Source organism: Colius striatus, chromosome 8 (assembly GCF_028858725.1).
Source record: "Colius striatus isolate bColStr4 chromosome 8, bColStr4.1.hap1, whole genome shotgun sequence".
Lineage (NCBI taxonomy): Eukaryota > Metazoa > Chordata > Aves > Coliiformes > Coliidae > Colius > Colius striatus.
Genome location: NC_084766.1, coordinates 35,161,566 through 35,182,934, shown reverse-complemented (window position 1 = coordinate 35,182,934; position 21,369 = coordinate 35,161,566). Strand labels below are relative to the sequence as shown.

Genomic DNA, 21,369 nt, shown 5'->3' with positions numbered 1-21,369 from the left:
AAGTGATGTTTCTTCTTCCTGGAGTTTTGATGTTGACCATTTCCAATATTCCTAATTTTCCACTTTACTAGATGTAAATCTGCCTTTCTTCAACTTCCCATCTCAGTGAAATCTGCTGCTGCAGCTGCCAGAATATTGCAGAAGTTGAGGGAAGAAAGTAAAGTTCTTTACAAGAGTCAGCAGAAACTTGAGTAGCACACTAAAGTCACTATCTATTTTGCTGTATGTCATTTTCCAGCTATGAAGACTTGAGATGCCAGTATGGCACTTTTAAGATCACCAGCATATCCCCTACCCCAGGAGATTTTCTGCTGACAGGCAGACGATGGGTATATTTTCAGGAGGCTGCTAACTTGTTCAAGTTGTTTAACAAATGTCAGAGTATTATGTGCCTTACAGGTGGCAAACGTATTCATCCTTTCACTACAACAATAAAAAGTTGAGTCTACTTGGCAATAGTCAAGATTTTTCCATTTAAAACACCATGCATGGCAAAATCTATTCATTGGAGAAGGCTGGTGAAAGATTTGCAGAGGACTGGTTTAGTGTGTAAAACAGCTGGGTTTGTTCAGCCATTTTTTCCAAGATAGCTTTTTTTACATGATGCCTCTTCTTTGACTTTTGGGGATATATTAGTAAACTACAAACAAAAGTGCTTTTCTAAATCCTACTGAACACCTAATCTTTGGTTTTAGGCATCAGTGTAAGTCTGGACATAAGTTTGATGGGGTTTTTTTGTACACTGCTACTCAGAAAATGAAATAACAGATGGAAATCTAAAGTTATAAGTTTCTGGCTGCCATGCCTTGACTTGGGCATTATTTGAAAATCACTATTTCATACAAGGCAAACCTGGGTAAACTTGGGCTGATCTTGTGGCTGATAAAACAGAATATAATAGACTAAAATAGAATCACTTAGGTTGGAAAAGACCTTTGTAATTATTGAGTGCAATCCTTAACTCAGCACTGCCAAGCCCTTTTACATGTATTTGAAATACCTGCAGGGATGGTGACTCTGTCACTTCCCTGGGCAGCCTGTTCCAATGCTTGATGACTGTTGCAGTGATGAACTTGCTGTTGCTCCACCCCTGCCCCTGTTTTGTTCCTCACTAGAAGCATGACTCTGTTTGAGTGAACATGTAAAAGCTTGTTTGTCTCTTTAAACATAAGCAGTGTGAACTCAATGTCTGTGTGTTCATTTACTATTGTTGCTTTTAAAAGAAAGAAAAGTAGGTTGCAACTGAGTGGCTGCAGTACAAGGGGAAGCTCTGCTGCTTCTCCCATAACTGCCCAAATTGCCCTTATTCCTCCCTCTTGTCCCAAGAGTTTGCCTTACTCTGGTTTCACTCCCAGCAATGTGACTATGTAGCTTAGCCAAGAAGCCGTGTTCAAGGATGACTGTTCTACACGACTGCTGGTTACATGTGATCAGTTTATACATATGAATATAGAATTTAGTCATCCTGGACGGATTTTACAGTACAAAGATACCTCCAAGCCACAACTCTTCTCCAAGTCACTGCCTGTTGAAACCAGGAAGGTGTCAGGGGAAAAAAAACAAGTTACTGCTGCCCTTTCAGACCTCCAAATACGAGAGGGCAGTCAGGGCATTAATTTCTCCATGGTTGTATACACATTACCACAGTGAATGCCTGGACAGTGGAAAAGCTACATAGCTCTAACTCTGCTCAGACTAAAGGAAGCACAATTTAAGTACAAATGAAGGTTTTGCTTTTCTTTTTGCCAGTAGAAAGACCATCCTACTGAAGATTGATCTAGATGTTGTAGTACTCCACTACTGCTGTGATCAATTGGACTCTGTTGTGCAGAGACAGAATTGTCTCTTTTTTTCCTATCTATTGCTAATAAATATAAGAATGACTGCAGGCTCCAGTTGTTCTTCTATTGGAAGAAATGGAAATTTTGCTGGTTGAAATTCATGGGCTTTTCATGTTAAAGGATTTATTACCCTTTTCCATCCTCTCTGATTATAGCAGCAGAAATAATAAATGTTCTGTAGCTGAAAAGGTAAGATTTTTGAACACTGGATGCATCTGTTCTAGATTAGCCATTTATCCCAAAATCTGTAAATAAAAGGAACAGAGATCAGTCATCCTCCACCTTCTGGAATCCCAGAATATCATCTTGTTGGGTTTTTTGCTTTGATTATGCTAGGCCTGTTTAATTATCTGTTCAATCTAGATTTGCATGCTACTTTTTCAGCCAAGTACTGAAGTGACTTTGCCAAGTGGGATTTCCATTGCTAGTAGTCTTAAAAGCTTTATTACATTACACACAATTTGCAGTCATTCTAAGTTATGACAAAGTAACTTAGATACTCTTTGTCTTTTTCAAGGAGTAACTGGGTGACCTCTTACAGAGTATTGGTGAGCAATGACAGTCATGCATGGACTGCTGTCAGAAATGAATCTGGAGATGTGGTGAGTATCACAAAAGAGATATTTTATGAAGGAGAGGGGAGATGGGAAAGTGGGGGCTGTCTACATGGAGTTTTGATTTGCCAAATTAGTCAGTGTAAGATGACAAGACAACAGCTCTCAGTAATCCCACTATTATTAAGAGTAAACCATGTAATAGAGAGACCCAGAATACCCTAGATGACAAATCTGCATGTCTCTGTCTATAGATGTGAACACCACCCTAGCAGTGGCCTTGGCTGTGATGAGACAAGGTTTTTGTTGCATGGCCTATGCAAGGGTTAGTGTCAGTCTACTCATCCCTGGGGACACTTCATGTCCAGCCTTTTGCTGGAGATAGGGCATGGAGCTCTGACTCCTTTGCCTGGCTCTGAAGGTCATGGGGGAATTGTGCTCCTTGAAGAGTAGTTCTGCCCTGAGCCACCACTAACCTGGGTCTGTACCAGCTCACTTTATTTGTTTCTATTACCAAAAGCACTAAAAGACTTTTTGAAGGACTGATCTTGCCATTTCCATGTTTGACCTACATAGATTTTTGAAGGAAACAGTGAGAAAGAGATCCCAGTGCTCAATATGTTGCCAGTGCCACTGGTTGCACGTTATATCCGTATAAACCCCCGGTCCTGGTTTGCAGAAGGTAGCATCTGTATGAGACTGGAAATCTTAGGGTGTCCTTTGCCAGGTAAGAGTCTTTCTCAGTTGATGTTGACACAGCTGCCTGTGCCAAGACTCAAAACCATTCTTTCCTTTGGGTATGTTTGCTTGTGTGATGTGTATGCTGTCTTTTGATGTGATACCGGTCTTTAGTGAGTAGAGTTGTACAAAAAGAAACAATTATCTGCCTGGATACGTGGACAGTGTCAGGATAACTCTTCAAATCAACCATATAGTATCCATGAGTGGCTTTATTGATAAAATTGCATGTAGGATCTAACAGGATTTCCTCTGTTATTTGGGCTGAAGTGCACTGTAGTTTATCTCACTGAGTACACACACTAGAGAGGCAATAGAATTACGTATCAGAACAGTCACTTGCAGAAGTCTTAAGCTTCCAAGGCAAGAAAGAACCATTATAATTGGGTGGTTTAACCTATTTTTTATTATTTTTCATTGTACTGAATTAATTTGAAGACAAATAATGTGACTGAACTATTGCTTATCTTGTAGGGGGAGGGAGTTGAGTTGGGGATGTAAAGAATTTTTAGCAGGTTTCAAGTGCATAAAAAGTGAAACCATATACAAGGCCCCTTAAAACAAACAAAAAGGAGTATTCAATACTGTGAATTACAACAAAACCAAGTTTCTGTTAAGCACACTGTAAATACTCTTATGGTGGATTTGTGTCTACACATGTATGTATACAAACCTGTTTGTTCAAACCTTTTTTAAGTTGCTCACTGCTCATTCCACATCTCTCATCTGCTTTTTTTCCCTTTGATCTTAAATTCTGGCACCTTGGGGATAGCTCTCTCTTTTTTTTGCAGGAGGCTATGAATAATATTTACAGAAATACTAGAGCCTGCAAGAGAACTGCCTTTCCAGAGCCTATCATTCCTGCTTTAGCTGTTCCTGTTGCTGTTCAGAGATTTGCTGCCTCCATTTCCACTGTTGACGTAGGGTCTTCACATGCCAAGCTGAGGTAGCCTGATTTTTGTGCTTTAGATTTTTAAATGCTCATAGAAAACAACAGCAATCTGAGTCACAGAAGGGATAATTCTCTGACAAAGATAAGTAGGGGGCAAGTATTGCCATAAAACTTAGAGACAAAGTATGTTACCGTGAGGCAGTAAGTTCGCAGCACTTAGACAACTGACTTTCTGTGGGTTACAAATACATCCTGGGCTTGAATAACAGTGACTAGAGGTATATTGTTTCTGTGAATAGTCACATTTTCAGTAGGATTCAGATTTATTTCAGCTGTGGGTTCAGAAAACTCCAGCTCTGCAGCTTGCTTCTTGCCCTCTGTAACTTTTACCTGGGAAGGGCAATTCCAGAGTCATTACTTCCCCTCAGCTCTTGAAGGGGTACAGTGGGCTGTTGGAAAGCAGGGATCTATCCCAAATTCCACTGTGGGTTTGCAGAGAATTTACTCTAGAAGATGGGTTTGAGACTGAAGAAAAAGCAGAGCTTTCCTCAGCACCATGGTTTTAATGGCACACAGGACACACATGGAGGTCTCCAGGGAATAACAGAGATGATGCCAAACCATTTTAGAGAGTAATTTGTAGGGAAATTCTCATGATCCTTTTGTGTTCCATAAAACTGTATTTATAGAAGAAAGAGTAAAAATGTTGATAATTAAAAAGGTCATTAAGAGCAGCAGTTATTTACTCTAGATTCTTATTGAGTATACAGCCATATAGGGCCAAGTTCTGCTTTGTGGTGTTTGTGCATGTCACCCTTCAGCGTCATGGGGCTGTGTCAGTGGGTGAAGGTGCTATTGAGGTAAGAACATATCTGTACTTCCACCACTTTTGCAATGAGTGCTGTTCCAGCTTGTTGCAGGTCTTGGATTAGGCATGGAAACAGCAACAGTGCTTCTTCCTTGTAGTCATTTATTGAGTTAATTGCTTGCAGTGGCTGATTCGGGATTTTATTGCTGAAAGAAAATACCAGAATCATTCATTGAGAAACACAATGGGAATGGGGTGTGTTTATTCAAGATGTAATTGGACTGAAGGAACTAATAGCTTTTGATAAGCTGCTGACCCATCTTTTTAGCTCAGAAAAAAATGACATTTCTTTCTTCTAGCTCATTTTGTTCATGACACGCAAGGCTCTCCAAACAAAGCTGTTCCTCGAGTTGCAGAGGACTTTCTGTGCATGTTTTATTCCTGTAGGACATGAGGGTTTGTTTTTTTTGCAGTTCACTGTAACTAGACTTCTTTCCCCTTTATTGGTGTCATCTTACTCATTTTAAGTCAGATAACCAACTGGGTTGCGGATTTGCCATGGGTCCAACCTCTTTGAAAGCGCTGCCAAACATAATATTGAATGTACAATTGGAAATCAAGGTTTCTTTCTGATAGAAGTTTCCTCCATAAAACTGAGCAAGGCTTCTAAATTCATCAAAATCAGGAGATGGAGCTCCTTCAGTTCACCCACCTCTATCCTTTCCAAAGCCCAAACACTCATGAAAAAAGTTATGAGATGCTCAGTTTCCATGAATATCTGGTGTGGTTTTGATTATGTTTGTGTGAGAATACAAGAAATCAAGCTGTCAGGAAGAGCAATTTGGTTGTGTTTTAGAACTCCAACTCACTGTATCCTCCTGAGGCAATGACAGTGCACGAGCAGATAGGGAGCAGGGAAATACCTTGAGAAAAGAAAGAGGAGCTAAAGGAAAAGAAGTAATTTTTTGTGACTCCGATTCTTTTTTTTTTTCACATCTTTTGAGCTTGTACTGTTTTATGTCCTTAATCCTTGAATAAATTAAGCCATTTGCATTCACTCTGTGCTCTGTATCAACTCTGCATTATGTAGGTTCACAAGGGGTGAGTAAGAAAGGAATAACAGATAAAGAGGAAATCTGAAGAACAGGATTCTAATATTCTAGGAAGCCTTGTTAGCTCTGGTAGAATGTGATGGAAATGGTTAGAGACAGCTAGGACCCATTCCTATGGGTGGAATTGTTGATAAAACTACTACCTGTGCTAGATGTACTAAAAGATAATTGAAACAGAAAGTTATGATTATGTAATTGGTGTTATGTGAGATAATTTTTATCAATTAAATGCTGTCATTTATAACATACACTTGTAGTGTATTGTAGGCTACTTTTGACAAACAACCTTTTCTAGATTATTACAGTAGCTCTACAAAAAAATACTACGTTATCCAACTGAATCAGAGCCATCTTTGAGGCAAAAGAAGTGATTTGCAATTTCACCAAGGGAAAAATATTTAGCTGTGGAAGAAAGATTCTAGAAAATCCTGCCTATAGAGAAGGATCAGCATTGCCATTTCTTGTTGGTGAAAAAGAAGACAAAAGCATCAGCATTTAATTCCCTCTCTGGGTTCCAAAACTGTTGATATTTACATAGATGTAGACTGACACTCACAGTCTTTTGCAATTGCCTCGGAGGGATGGATGTACTTTCCTTGCCTGTTCTTTCTCAAACCTAAGGAAAAAGAAACTGCATATTATCAAAAGTACCCAGAGATAGGAGAGAGAAAATTAGCTGAGCTCTTCATGCATTTATTTATCCTGTAGAGTATTGAAGGCAATAGGCAATTATTTTAATGGAATACATTTGGGATGAAATTAAATGTTTAATAATTATTGCATAGAAAACTATAGTTGGTATCATGATTTTGCTGTGAGTTTCAACCCAAGATAAAATTGAACTTTAACTACTCTGTACCAGAGTACTGTGTTCTGCAGTGGGTGCATCATTCAGTCCTAGTGTCATTGCTTGTCTCTTACTGGCAGGCTACCTAGTTAAGTCTAGAAGTGTGCTCATTTTGTGTATATATTAAAAAAAAGTTACCTTCTACAAGTATCTTTATAATGGGTTGTGTATGTGGCAGTACTAAACTCAGCAAACTACTAGAGAGAATAAATTTGTGCTTGGAATGACAGTCTGTCCCATTCTGCTTTTATCATTGTTAAGCCAGAACTTAATCTTGGGCAATTTAAAGATAGTTTAGAAGTTTGCCTGAGCAAACACTGAATAAAAACAAGACCAAATTCAATAATTCTCCCAGAAAAGACCAATGTTTCCCCATACTCATCAAGACAGATGTGTAACGCGATCCAGCAATGCAGTGGTTTTCATTAAAAGGTTTTCCTTCATGTTTTGTTTGTAAAATGAAGAGTATGCTATTCTGAAGAAATATTAACAATCCTCAGAAGTACCATTGTTATCAATCTGTAGGAAGTCCATTGCAAAGATCAAATGTTGGTAGAAAACCTTTAAGAAGCCACTGTTGCAGGTTAAGAGTTTGTTTTTTCTCTTACCCATTATTATCATTCACTATGTTTAACTGGAATTAGTTGTTTGGTATTTGACTGTATACATCAACATATATAGAAAAGATCTATAGTTGAATATTCTTTCATTGCTGACTTCATGTGTGATGTTCATGCTCCTGACTGCCATGAAACAGATTGTGTGGAAAAAAATCCTTACAATCATCTGGTATGTCTGACAGTGGAGCTTTTCAAGATTACACATGCTGTTTGTGATGTTCCATTTTTGGGAAGACAAGTCAAATTCACTTGTATTACACAGAAATGGAAAAAACCAGTCATTTGCAAAACAGCACATTGAGATTTTTTGAGGCAGTGGAAAGGTTTCAGAGCAGAATATTCTTTTTACTAACTCTTACATAAATCACTTGGGTTCACTTCATCATCTGGCCTGTTTGAAGCATGAGATGAGCACCACTTCTGAGCTTGAAAGCTCCATCACTGGGATACCAGTGATACTGTAAGACTTCTGTGAGAATGAAGCACATGAGCAAATAGTGTTTGGAAGAGGTGCAAGTTTTACTTATTAATTATTAATAATTGATGACATTGTTTTGTGAGTCTTGATTTCATCTTTAAGTCATTGCAAAGCTCACTTCATACCTTTCCCGTGCCAGCTAAAACAAGAATGAAAACTCTATGAGGAAAAGAAGACCAACACCATGCTGTCCTTGTTAGCTTAATAAGTGGAAACTCACTGCAAGCATCAGGACACCACTGCTTGAGTTGTCCCTTCTGTCACACAGTCCTTGCAGGCTGTGTCCTTTTCACTTGTCCATCTTCACAAAGAATAGAAGTATGAAGTTGACAAGCTACTTTTGCCTGGAAAGTTAGTTAACTCTACCAGTAATGTAAAGACAGATGAGTGGCAGAAAAACCTAAAAAAACTCTGTACAAATGGGAGTGCCACAGTTTTGCAGGATCTTTTCTCCTTGGAAGAAAGAGAGACTGTTGGAAGGAGTACCATGAATAAACAAGTGTGTTTCAGTTCTGATTCTTCCATGGTTTGAGGTTCTTAGTCTCTTATTCTCTGTTCTCTTAAAGAAAACAGATTTTTGTCAAAGTTGACCTAACCAGCCATGCCCAAGACTTTTGTATGTCTTTCTACATTTTAGCTTTTCATTTTCTAATCTGCATTCCTGCTGTAGCAGGAATCCAGTGATCTGAGCAGACTCACAGCAGAGCCTGATGAAATATGAGTGTTAATTCCTTAGGGAGCCATCAAATTGTGCCCTATTTTTAAGGAGGTACCACAGACACAATCATTCTCACTGTACTTTTTTTTTGGTCTTTCCTAAAGTTTCCACCAACTCTATGGCATTCACACTCATTCCCATGATATTAATGTTTGATGTATGGAAAAAATGCCAGACTTTGAAAGGAATGGGATTAAAGTATTAGGAAAAAATATCGTTTGCTGTATATTTTGGCTGGTGGTGATAGAGAAAGCCTTCAACATCCTGGCAGGTTTATGATGTTTATTTTTGTATTTTTGCTGCAGAGGGATACTTTTACAGTGGTGGAGATATTCTATATGGCATTAAACACATTGTGTCTTTTTAGGAGAAGTGAGGGTTTTCTGATTTCCATTTGTCAGTCATAGAAATGTAGGGGTTGGAAGGGATCTTTAGAGATTATCCAGTCCAACCCCCCTGCAGAAGCAGGGTCACCTAGATCAAGTCACATAGGAACATGCTCAGGTGGGTCTTGAAGACCTCCAAGGAAGGATCCTCCACAACCCCTCTGGGCAGCCTGTCCAGGGCTCCCTCACTCAAACACTGAAAGAGTTTATTTTTATATTTAGATGGAACTTTTTGTGTTCCAGCTTCCTCCCATCACCCCTTGTCCTGTTACTAGCTACTATAGAAAAGAGGGATGTCCCAGCCTCCTGACACCCACCCTTTAGATATTTGTAAATATTAATAAGCTCTCCCCTCAGTCTCCTCTTCTCCAGACTAAACAGCCCCAGTTCCCGCAGCCTTTCCTCATGTGAAAGATGTTCCAGTCCCCTGATCATCTTGGTGGCCTCTTTCCAGAAGTTCTCTGTCCCTCTTGAGCTGAGGAGCCCAGAAAACCAATATCTTAATGAATATTATCTATAAATTGCTATGAACTGGCTTTTAAGAGTTTGACAATCAACAGTCATCTACAGACTCAGCTCAGCATTGCTGCTGTCAGTGGACTTGCATCAATTTAACCTGCAACTGAGTTGGAAAAAAGACCTACAAGTGCAGGAAAATAATGCAAAACTTAATCCTCTTGTTCCTTCAAAACTTTTTCATTTCTTTTAGCAAGAAAAGAAATCTTGTTTCCTCACCTGTTTAGACTAATTCAAATCTATTTCTAGGTGGTCTTGTTATAGTATAAGTTCTCACTGGAAGGGACAGACTACATTGAGGAACCAGATTTTGTTGGTGAGAGACTTTGTTTGACATTTTTCAGTCTTTTTTTTTTGTAGAGCAGCATTCAACAGACCTTCCAGTATTTCTGTCCCAGATTAGGGAATGGAAGTGGAGGCAAGTATATAAATGAAGAGTAAATAAATGGTAGAGAACATGGGTAATGTTACAGTGAAGCTCAATGGAACTTATATCTTTCATTTCGTAAATAACTAAAATAGTTCCAACTTGCTTTCCTTCTACATAAGAAAAAATACCTCAAATACTTTCAAAATTTTATGGGGGCGAACAAATGTGAGGATTTAGAAGTTTTAATGTCAGAAACATGAAGCTTAAAGATGTGTGCTTTTTGAAGTTATGAGTTTTCCAAAGTTTCCTTAAGTGTTTGTTGTTGCAGGATAGTATCTGTATTCTTCCTACTAAAAAACCTGGGGTTTTCACCCCAAGAAATCACAACTAATAGATGCTGCTGTTTAAGAAAATTTTTTTTCTTTTCCATAAACAATGTCTTTTGGTTGTGTCAAAGTAAGACAGGGTGATGTTTAGGCTTTCCCATTTGCCTTTTTCCCCCCTAGTCGTTCTAAACTAAATGAAGATAGTTATATGAGAAGAGAAATAATTGTTGATAATAGCCTGACAACCACTGGTGTGACAAATAATTACTTAAAATTCCAAGCATCCCAGACAGAGAAAATTAAGGATTCTTTTCCAATGTTTTCCAAGCAGGCTTGTTTAGCTCTGAAAAGGAATCATAATAAATTAGGCTAGAAGCATGTATATCAGGAAATATAAAGTTGAGCAGTATCAGTCTTGGCCGGTTTTGTTTTCTCCTTTTTCCAGGTGAATGGCCTTGGAAGTCAAGGAAATAAAGTTTTTGTTCTATCCAGATATTTTCCTTTGACACTTCAAAACAGACAAACTATAAGTTATATCCATAAAGAACTGACTATGCCAGTTTTAAAGTAAAAAAGACCTATGACTTCCACAAGAAAAATATTCAGGAGTGTTTGATGTGCACAGAAGATCCTTTCAGTGTTTTACAAGCAGCGCATAGACTCTGAAAATACTCATCAAGAAAACTATAAGATAAATTTATTGTAATAGCAAATTAAATCAAGCAGACACAAAACATTTACTGGGGCTTTTTCCTCTGATGTAATTTTTTTCCACCCTTTTATCTTACATCTGACTCAACTATTTTCCAATGTTGTTTGCCCTCTATAGCCTAAGGATGCCCTTCTGCTTTTCTGCTCAAGTTCAGTTGTTTGTGCAGTCTGGCTGCCTTGCAAGCTGATGCCTTCTGCCTCCTTGCTTCTGTTTGGATCTATATGAGCTGATTCCTCCAGTAATCAGAGATATTTAAATCTTTTCTCTCTTTGAGCTTTGTTGGTTTAAATACACACAGGACAGTGGAAATCAGATTTCCAGGGTCCTTGCATGCATGGCTAAGCATCTTTATATTTGAAATTCATAAGCACATGAAAAAACTTTCATTTCTTTCCACAGACCCAAATAATTATTACCACAGAAGAAATGAAATGACAACCACAGATAATCTGGACTTTAAGCATCACAACTACAAGGAAATGAGGCAGGTAGGCCAAGAGGCTAGTGTGTGACCTCCTGGATGGTGGGGTGGATGAATGCAGACATTTGAGCTCTTATGGAATCAGAATTCTACCTGTTAAAAAACATGATTAAATGGGGTCTGCAATCTAGTTAATTGTCTTTTTCTGTTTTAATCTATCAAAAGCAGAAATCTATTAAAATCTCCAAGTCTTAATTTGTACATCTACCCTTAAAGAGCTGCCACTACATAACAGAGGGTATATTTACACATAACATGCTATCATTTTTCTTCCATGTATTTTTGAGTGGTGAAAGTTAAAGTGATTTCTCCTTCCCTGACTTAGCCATCAGAATTCTCTCTATTGCAGTGATTTGAGATAAGGAGAAGCAGCTATTTAGAGTCCAATTCTGTATTCACAGTTGTGAAAATCAGCAAAAACTCATCAAAAACAAACCCAAACTCACTAGAGAAAAAAAATCCTGTTAGTGTAATTTCACATCTACCAGCCTTGTTTTAAAATAGTTTTGCTTCATACCCCCACAGCCATAGGTGTGAGTTATCCTGAAGATGTATTTCTGCCTGCTTTTTCCTTCATCTATAAAGATAATATGTTTGGACTTGAAGTGTGTGAATCATTTGCTCTGTGCTGAATTTTCAATTTATTTATATTGCATGAATCATTGTTCATTTTTATTGAGCAATTGTGTACTGAGTCACACACTTATTTCGGTAGAGATTTCGTGGCCCATATTTCTTAGCACAAAGATTAGACACAGAGAAACTCAGTCGGTATAATCCCTGTCAAGACCGATAAAATAAAGTGTATTTTAGATGCTCATTGTGGAAAGGTTGGTCAGGTTAGAAATAGATTGGGGGAAATAGCCACATTCTTAAAAACAGAGTATTTTTCCACTTTTCGTATGAGTAGAAAATTTGCAGCTGTAGTTGGGATGGTCAGTTGTGAGTGGTCTTTGTGCTCTCTTGATTTGTGGTTATCTCTGTGTCTAAATAGTTATTTAAAGCTCATTGTATTCTAATTGGGTTTTGCTTCTGGTAGGCAGAAGTTTGTGAGTTGGATTGCAATAAGTCTTATATCCCCAAAACTGTTCTTAGAACTTTGTCATTTCTTTTCTGAGTGCAAAATGGAACAATAACAGTGTATTGTTGTCAGTTTTGTCAACTATTTCACTGCCAGTCATCTTAGAAAAATGCTGTTCTTTGAAGTTATTTATCATAAATGCTGAAGAAGGAAGAGGAGAGGGTGTTCCCTGGGCCATGTTTTGGAGCCATTACATTACCTTGAAATATGTCAAGTATTTGTGGGTGGGAGGAATTTTCCCAGTGTCATATGATTTTAATGGAACTCTGGTTAAGAAGATGAAATCCATAGTGCCAATGATTTCTCTTAAAAGAGCACTGAAGGTTCTTCTTTCAGTCAGACACTTGTTGTGTCTCCTATGCATAATTCAGGATTGTCTTGCAGTCCAAAATATTTACATGGCATATTCATGCTTTATAGGAAGCTGTTCAAATGGTTGATAGAGATTCCCAGACACAGTTTGAGAGGGATATTTGAGAACAACCCAGATCATATCTTAGGAAATAAGAGTGTTAATTTTGAAGTCCATTTCACAGCATGTCAGTCATATCTTTGGACAAGCCAGATTCTAAGCACCTCTGAAGTCTTGTGCTGGTCTTTGTGGTCAGGTGTGTTTACAGGTGTGATGTAATGATAACACAGAGCATTGAAGAGCTCTGTATGTGTTACCAGTTGAACAGGTTGATTTGAGAATGAAGCAACCAAATGCAGATGACTAGAGTAATAGTCAGCAAACATTATAGGCTCAGGAAATACAGAGATCTTAGTAGTGTTAACAGTTGGACTCAATGATCCTAAGGTCTTCTCCTAGCTAAATGGTTCTATGATCTCTACAGAGGATAAAGAGCTCTAACCTGAAAGGCTTTGACTGAGAGTCCTTTCATCACCTGTAAGTGTAGATGGCACTTAGACCTACATTTAATACACCTTTTCTGCAAAATGAAGGAACTGGACCTTCAGAGACCACTTTTGTGGGGCTTCTTCAAAGACTACATACAGTCTTTTTCTCAGGGCACTAATAGGTTGAATAATTGGTAGTGCCAAACAAATAGGAACTGTCAAATAAGAACCGTTAGTTAACGTGATTGTGAAAGTGTTTTACAGTCCTGATGGTTGTTAATAAAGTCCTGACTGACTGTTATCATCAATTATCTCTGACAGTTTGTACAAAGCTCAAAGAAAACACTGAGATATTTTGGGTCACCTACTGTGCTGTTTGAAGGAAATGGATATGAGAAAGGCAAACATGAAATATGTTCATTTTTAGTATCATATTTAAACATTTAACTTTATTGCTATATCCATACTGTTAGCAAAAAAACCACAATGAGGTCTACTCCAGAGACCCTAACTCAGGAAAACCTCTTTCACTCAGAATGGAATCACAACCTTGCAATTAAAGAGATGATGATGAGTTTACTGAGACCAACAGAAATATTTCCACTGATTGTAATGACCTTGGGTCTTGGCATTTTTCTCACTAGTAATGAACATTTAACATACTTTTAACTGCTTTCCTAAACTTCTTTCCACGTTAGGAAAGCTTCTGCTCTGCAGCTTGATTTCAGAGACAGCTCTGAGAGGACAAGTTCATCTTCCCTATTTCACATCTTGGGGAGCTGAATGGACACAGCAATGCATCAGCCATATACAATAATAATCCATTTCATGCTTTTATCAGTAGGACATTAACTAATAATCCCCATGCAGTAGACCTGAGTTAAGTTTTGGTCTGTGAGGTTCCAGCCAGAGGTCCATAGTTCCATAACCACTGATAGTATTTTTGGTTCATTATGATCAGGTAGACCATGAAGACAGCCTGAATCAAAAAAGTAGTCATTGACTCATTTAAATGGAACACTATAAAACAGAAACCAGTATCCTCTAGCTTCACCTGTGTGTTTCAGCTGGAACAGGTGATGACATACCCATTTACACCTGCCCAGAATGTTAAAGAGAGTTTTATAGAAATAGCTGGGTACCCACAATACCAGGACACTGATGATGCTGATGACAATGGTGAAATTAATATACTGAAAGAGCAGAATTGACTGCATTTTTCAGGCAAGTGTTGAGTTTAGATTTGCGAAAGGAATTGTTTCTCACATGTGTAAAACCATGTGAGATGAACAAATGCACAGAAATGGCATTTTTTCAGTCTCTTTGCAACATCATTATAAATAGAAGTGAAGCCTTTTAGGAGAGGAATTTTAATGATGTTCTACCCAATGTGAGTTGTGATTCCGTTCAGATTTGCTAAATGGTGGCATGGGAATTAGACACATCTAATTATTGCATTTTTAAAATTACAAGCCCAGTGATGATCCAATATTGTTTTTAAATGAACAGTATGTGAGCAAAGTTTAGTTATGCTACAACGTTGCTTCAATCCTTGTTTATGAAAAGATTGCCTAATTAGTAGCCCCTAGGGTTCCAATTTACAGTCAAGTCCTCACTTCTTTCTTTAATATCTTCCAGTGAAAACAAGAGACAGCTAAATTCTTATAATTTTCAGCTATTTGCAATAACATTCTTAACACATACATTTTCAGTCCTGTTAATGAGTTTTAACATTCACCTGAAATGGCACAGTAAACTATCTGTGGGATGATTTAAACCCCAGATATCCTTATCTGGATGACATCTGTGTGACTCCACTGGTTTAAACAGACATTTACCCTTAACTATGACCTGGTTGGTTGTATTTTGACTGCATCATGCATTTTGTGCAGAAACAGTGAATAGCATAGATTTTGATGGAAGAAATATCTTGAGACAAGCTGTTGTCATCCTAAATTCTATCTTTTCCTGAAACTTGGTCAGCAAATTCTGAGGAACCTGTTATTTACTGAAGGAGTAAATCCTGCTGTGTTTCTGGAGTCTTTCAGATCATATCTATTTCACTATTTTGGACACATCAGCACAGTCTCATTTCACATTGTAATGCAAGAAGGGTGTGCTTGGTTTCTATCTCAGTGGAGGCAAAGGGTAATCAAAATTCACTGGGGAAATTGTGTTTAAATAGATGTTATCCTTTACTTTTCATTTGTTTTGAATTAAGTTTCTGCTGCAAAATGTAAAGGAGAGAGAAATCTCCTTTATTGGGTAGAACGTATCTGTGGCAACCTGTAACTCACATGCTTTGCTGTGCCACTAACGCCCTTTATCATTTTGAGTAGCTTAACTATAGTTGGAGTGTGTAGAAAGACATGTTGAGGTGCTCTATTGCTCTTCATTGCATATTGTTTAAAAAATGTGGTTTGCTTCATGTTTTTGCTGGTTTTCTTCCTATTGGGTTTCCCCCTTAAGTCCTAAATATATAATAATATTACAAGGACAACTTGTATAAGAAAGATCTTGACCCTTACCTGTGCTGTAGTGTTTCAGCACACAATATTTGGCCTGTTCCAGCTGAACAAACATTGTGTTGTGAGATACTAAACACATAAAACTCAACATAGAGAGTTTACAACTGAGAAATAATGAGAAAAGAAGGTTGAGAGGTTTTGCCATAACCAATTCAGAATGAAATAACAGTGGATGTATTTTGATGCTGCATTGTCTAACTATATGTTGTGTGTTTTTTGTTGACAGTTGATGAAAACTGTAAATAAAATGTGCCCGAATATCACAAGAATTTACAATATTGGAAAAAGCAACCAAGGTCTAAAGCTGTATGCTGTCGAGATTTCTGACAACCCAGGAGAACACGAAGTTGGTTAGGATTTAGTTTAACTAAGTCTGTTAAAGGGTGTTGGGATTTGGCTGGGTTTTTTTTCCACCCCCCCACCTCATTCTCTGCTGTAATTATCACTGATGGAATTATATTCACGGCAGCAAAGATTTCAAATGTATGTGGGAGGAACTTCAGCTCTATATTTCTAAATTGGGAAGAGGAGGGTGAGCACAAATAGAAGGCATTTTGTATGTGGGATCAAATTCTTTCATGATAATTAGTTGAATTCTTTATAATACTAAGATAAAAGTGAATTTTATTACTGATGAATGATTTTAATTGTGGGGATTTACATGGCTTTAGATAGAAATTTACTTTTTTTATGTGGGGTGAATGTATTACAAGCAAGGACAGGTCCAGTCTCCTAAATCATCTTTCACTGGTGAGTGTTGGGGTACAATTTCCGTTGGTGATACATTTCCTCTGAATAGAAACTCATTAAGTCTTTGGTCATTCTGTGGAGAGAAATCAAGATGGGGCTGTTGCTGGAATAAAGATGTTGTCTGGCGCTTTGCCATGTATTTAAATACCCTGGTGTGTGTTCATACCACTCAAGGAATTTTGCTTTGACCTGCTCCTAAGACATCTCTCCACTTTGCCATAAGGGATGGAGAACCATAGATATGATCTCTCAGTAGGCTTGGGTCTGATCTTAGACTGTAGTCTCTCAATCTCAGATGTTAAGACTTGAATAAATTATTTAATCTGCCTTATCCACTTATCTGTTTTGGAGTGCAAGGAGTGTATCATGGGCCAGACCAACTGAAATGATGGATCCAGCCACAAGCCATAGCTTGGCCAGTTTGGGTCTGCCCTGTTGATGTTTGCAAGAGTTATTCCTACAAAGGACAACTAAATCAGAGAATCATAGAATGGTAGGGGTTGGAAGGGACCTTTAGAGATCATCTAGTCCAACCCCCTGCAGAAGCAGGATCACCTAGATCAGATCACATAGGAACATGTCCAGGTGGGTCTTGAAGACCTCCAAGGAAGGAGCCTCCACAACCCCTCTGGGCAGCCTGGGCCAGTGCACAGGGCTTTTTTTTTTTTTTTAATAGCTAACCTTGTTCTTAATAATCTCTGAAGTACTTTGTATTTGAGACTAACTATCCTGACATTCAATCCAATAAAAAAATACATGAGAACATGTTTTTTGAACCGTGAAGGAAAAGGTTTGAAGTCAGATACCACTTGTGTACAGTTACTGACTGTTATCTTTTAAGAGCCTTAACATCTGTCCCAATCAGCTACCAACAATGAATTTTTCATGTCATTTTTACACTATCAGAACTGTTAAAATCTACCTGTAACATGCTGAAATTGCAAGCATAACTAAAAATCTGTTTAAAGCTCAACACAGTTGAGCTTTAGTTACCACTGATACATAAGCCTGTTGTCTAAAATAGCAGCAGAAAGTAATTTGCTTCTGTAAAGTTACACTTTCATTTAACATTTGATCATTTAAGGCATTTCTCCAACTCTCCTTGAGCAAAATGTTGCATATTGACATGGATGAAATTTGCTTAGACGTTTGATTTGCTGCTCTGACTAAACTTCTGTTCCACGTGTTTTCAACAGGTGAACCAGAATTTAGGTATATCGCAGGAGCTCATGGGAATGAAGTCCTTGGACGTGAGCTAATCCTTTTGTTAATGCAGTTCATGTGTCAGGAATACCTGGCTGGGAACCAACGCATTGTGCATCTTATTGAATCCACCAGAATCCACCTCCTGCCCTCAGTCAACCCAGATGGATATGACAAGGCATATAAAGTGGTAATATGATAATGAACATATCAAGGAAACATTTTACTTCTATTAGATGAATAAAACATGCTCCTATTGTCTTTTTCCCCCCAAAAAATCATATATTGCAAGCAAACAAAATTTAAAGGAATAAAATATACACATCAAAACAAACATAAAGCACTAAAAAAGTCTTATTCAGGAAAAAAAAACAGCTGAAAGAAAGTGTTCTATGTGACATTGGCTAAGAGGAAGATGTGTGTGGAAAGGAAGGTCACAAAGACTGCCAGAACAAACTATAGTGAGGTGTATAGATCAATGGGAACACCGTTATGGAAAAGTCATGCAGCCAGTTTCTTGTGAGAAAGCAAGCTCAGCACAGGAAAATTTGCATTGCTCCACAGCTGCAATTTAATAGTGTGTCTTCAACGACAGCACAACTTTTTGGGTATCGTAATAATTCAGTCTGGAAGAAGACAGACAGCAGGAAGAAAAATTTCAGGGGCTGGTCAAATGCACTTGAAAATCTTCCAGGACAGGCTGGAGAAGACCAGAACACAAGAGTTGCACTCCTAGTTGTGGAAGAGAATATATTACCTCCATTGCAACTCAGGGGAACACCAGTCCTAAATAGAAACCTTGAAAACAAACCAGAACATTTGTGTAAACCCCAAATAGATTTTCATTGGTTTTGCTTCACCTCATACAAAGTTTCATACAAATTGGGAAAAAAACCCCAACATTTGACACATCAAATCATAGAATCATTGAATGGTAGGGGTTGGAAGGGACCTTTAGAGATCACCCAGTCCAATCCCCCTGTAGAAGCAGATCAATCTAGATCAGGTCACACAGAAAAAACATCCAGAGGTTGTCATATTCTGAATTAACTGGCATTTCTTGTTTATTTGTTTGTGTGTTTTAAACCTAAGGGTTCAGAACTAGGGGGCTGGTCTTTAGGACGATGGACTCAGGACGGCATTGACATCAACAACAATTTCCCTGATTTAAACTCTTTGCTCTGGGAGTCAGAAGATGAGAAGAAAAGTAAAAGAAAAGTTCCAAACCATTACATCCCAATCCCTGACTGGTACCTGTCTGAAAATGCCACCGTGAGTAAGGCCAAAGAGGGGAACACAAGGGCTGGGAAGGCTGAAGGAGTGGACTTTAAAGCATTTACCAAGACATGAGTAACTTGTAGATGAAGTTACATTCCTGCTCTAAGTTACTTCCTTGGTATTCAATGGAATTTAAAATGCACCAAAAAAAGTACCATTCACCTCTGGCTTTTAGAGGCAGCCTTTGGGAAGGGAACAGTTTCCTGGAGAATCCTCTTTTCCCTAGGCTGTTGTGAGAACCTGGAGGACTTGATACTCAACTTTCAGACAGTAGCAGGGTATACAAAGAGAAACCCACCCCAGGCTCAGTCCTGCAAATCAGGCTTCTCCCTACTTTTGCAGCGTAGATGAGCTCTTTGCAAATTCAGTCACCATATAGATTTCTCCCAGGGTTTTCTTATCTGTTGGAAATCTAAAACCAGTGCAGTGGCTCATGCTGAAATCATTTATTGGATTGTAGTACCAAAAATGTTAACATATTTTTGCGTGGCCTGTTAAGTATAATGGCAACTATTTATAGTGGCTGAGATTCCCCCAGCTAGAGGAGAAGAAACTGTGGCAGTTCTGTAGGCTTTAGAAATATTTTTGGTTTAAACTCCTTATTTCAGAAACTCATTTCAGCTAATGGCAAGGGGAGCAGTGTCATTGTCTGACATCTCTGTTAGTTGCTCCTCTTGGCCACACTCTATGTAAATTAATGACTAAGGCTGCATAAATTACTAACCTTAAGGTTTTGTTAGTTTTTATGGGTTGGCAGTGACCTCCCAGGCATGGCTGGCAGGCACAATAATTTAAAGAAGCCCTTCTCCTTGGACACATCTCTTGTTCTGGCTACTCACTCTATGCTAAGAAACTCCCAGCAAGCCTCCTGCATCTGATCTACCTTAGAAACCAGACTGAAACGTCACAGGTTGCACCACAGCCGCTGTTTCTTTTCCTCCCAGGTGGCGGTTGAGACACGGGCTATAATAGCATGGATGGAAAAAATTCCTTTTGTGCTGGGTGGCAACTTGCAGGGAGGAGAGCTGGTGGTGGCCTACCCCTACGATATGGTGCGATCCATGTGGAAGACCCAGGATTATACACCCACCCCAGACGACCACGTCTTCCGCTGGCTGGCCTATTCCTATGCCTCCACCCACCGGCTGATGACGGATGCGAGGAGGAGAGCATGTCACACAGAGGACTTCCAAAAGGAGGATGGCACTGTTAATGGAGCCTCCTGGCATACTGTGGCTGGAAGTAAGTGTATCCATTAATTAATGTTACCTTTCTAGAGAGAGGTACAGGGCCACCAAGATAGTCAGGGGACTGGAGCATCTTTCTTGTGAGGAAAAGCTGTGGGATCTGGGACTGTTCAGCCTGAAAGGGGAACCTCATTAATACTTACAAGTATTTAAAAAGTGTGTGTCAAGAGGGTAAGATAACACTTTTTTTTCTGCAGTAATAGGACAAGGGGCAATGGACATTAGCTGGCACACAAATAGTTCCACTTAAACACGTGGAAAAACTTCTTTACTGTAAGGGTGACAAAGCCCTGGCACAGGCTACCCAGGGAGGGTGTGGAGTCTTCTCTTTGGAGGTTTCCAAACCCACCTGTACACATTCCCGCTGATCAAGAGGAACCTGCTTTAGCAGAGGGAGTGAACTATACGATCTTTAAAGGTGCCTTCCAACCCCCACCATTCTGTGATGCTGTGAAATGTGATAATGCCATCACAGCCTGGAGTACGTTGCAGAGATGGTGGTGGTAATTCATGTGCCCTAAGAGGAATGTTTTGCCACCTGAAAGTCAGTTCACTGCACTTCATCAAGCCTCAAAGGTCTGAAGGAGACTGTGTCACTCGTACAGACCGTTTCATTCAATACTGAGGTTTCCAAAAGTGCAGCTGCAAAACATGGGTTTCTTTTCTGAAGTCTGTAAGTTCAAAATGGGTTTATCAGGAAAAAAACAAACCAATCCAAACTCTCTAGCAGGGTCAAGCCTGCCAGCCTTTGCCATTTCACAGGGTACCAACAGAAGTCTGCTGACTGTCACAGGTAACCAGTGTCAGAGCTAAATCAGTGACACCAAGGAGAGATTCCAGTGATTTTGATCTCCTGCTCACTGAGCTCAGCTGCAGAGCAGCACTCTGCTTGCATTCACTTTGAGTTGTAAAAACATGCCACAACAAGGTGCTGCTGACCTGCTACCACCCTGTTTATAAAAGACTTGGACATCTTTACACTTGAACTTCGCATGGGTTCCACAGGCGTTTCTGCTGCCAGAATAAACGACAGACTGCATCCT

General features: G+C 38.9%; 1 protein-coding gene across 1 annotated transcript in view; it reads left to right on the top strand.

The window, feature by feature from the left end:
- Window positions 1-21,369, top strand: part of CPXM2 (carboxypeptidase X, M14 family member 2) — a 72,900-nt gene that overhangs the window by 39,060 nt on the left and 12,471 nt on the right. Inside the window, exons 4-10 of the mRNA XM_062001151.1 lie at window positions 2,359-2,443; window positions 2,972-3,122; window positions 11,318-11,406; window positions 16,075-16,198; window positions 17,795-17,991; window positions 18,894-19,073; window positions 20,024-20,321. Coding sequence (XP_061857135.1) covers window positions 2,359-2,443; window positions 2,972-3,122; window positions 11,318-11,406; window positions 16,075-16,198; window positions 17,795-17,991; window positions 18,894-19,073; window positions 20,024-20,321 — 1,124 coding nt within the window. The remainder of the gene's footprint in view (window positions 1-2,358; window positions 2,444-2,971; window positions 3,123-11,317; window positions 11,407-16,074; window positions 16,199-17,794; window positions 17,992-18,893; window positions 19,074-20,023; window positions 20,322-21,369) is intronic.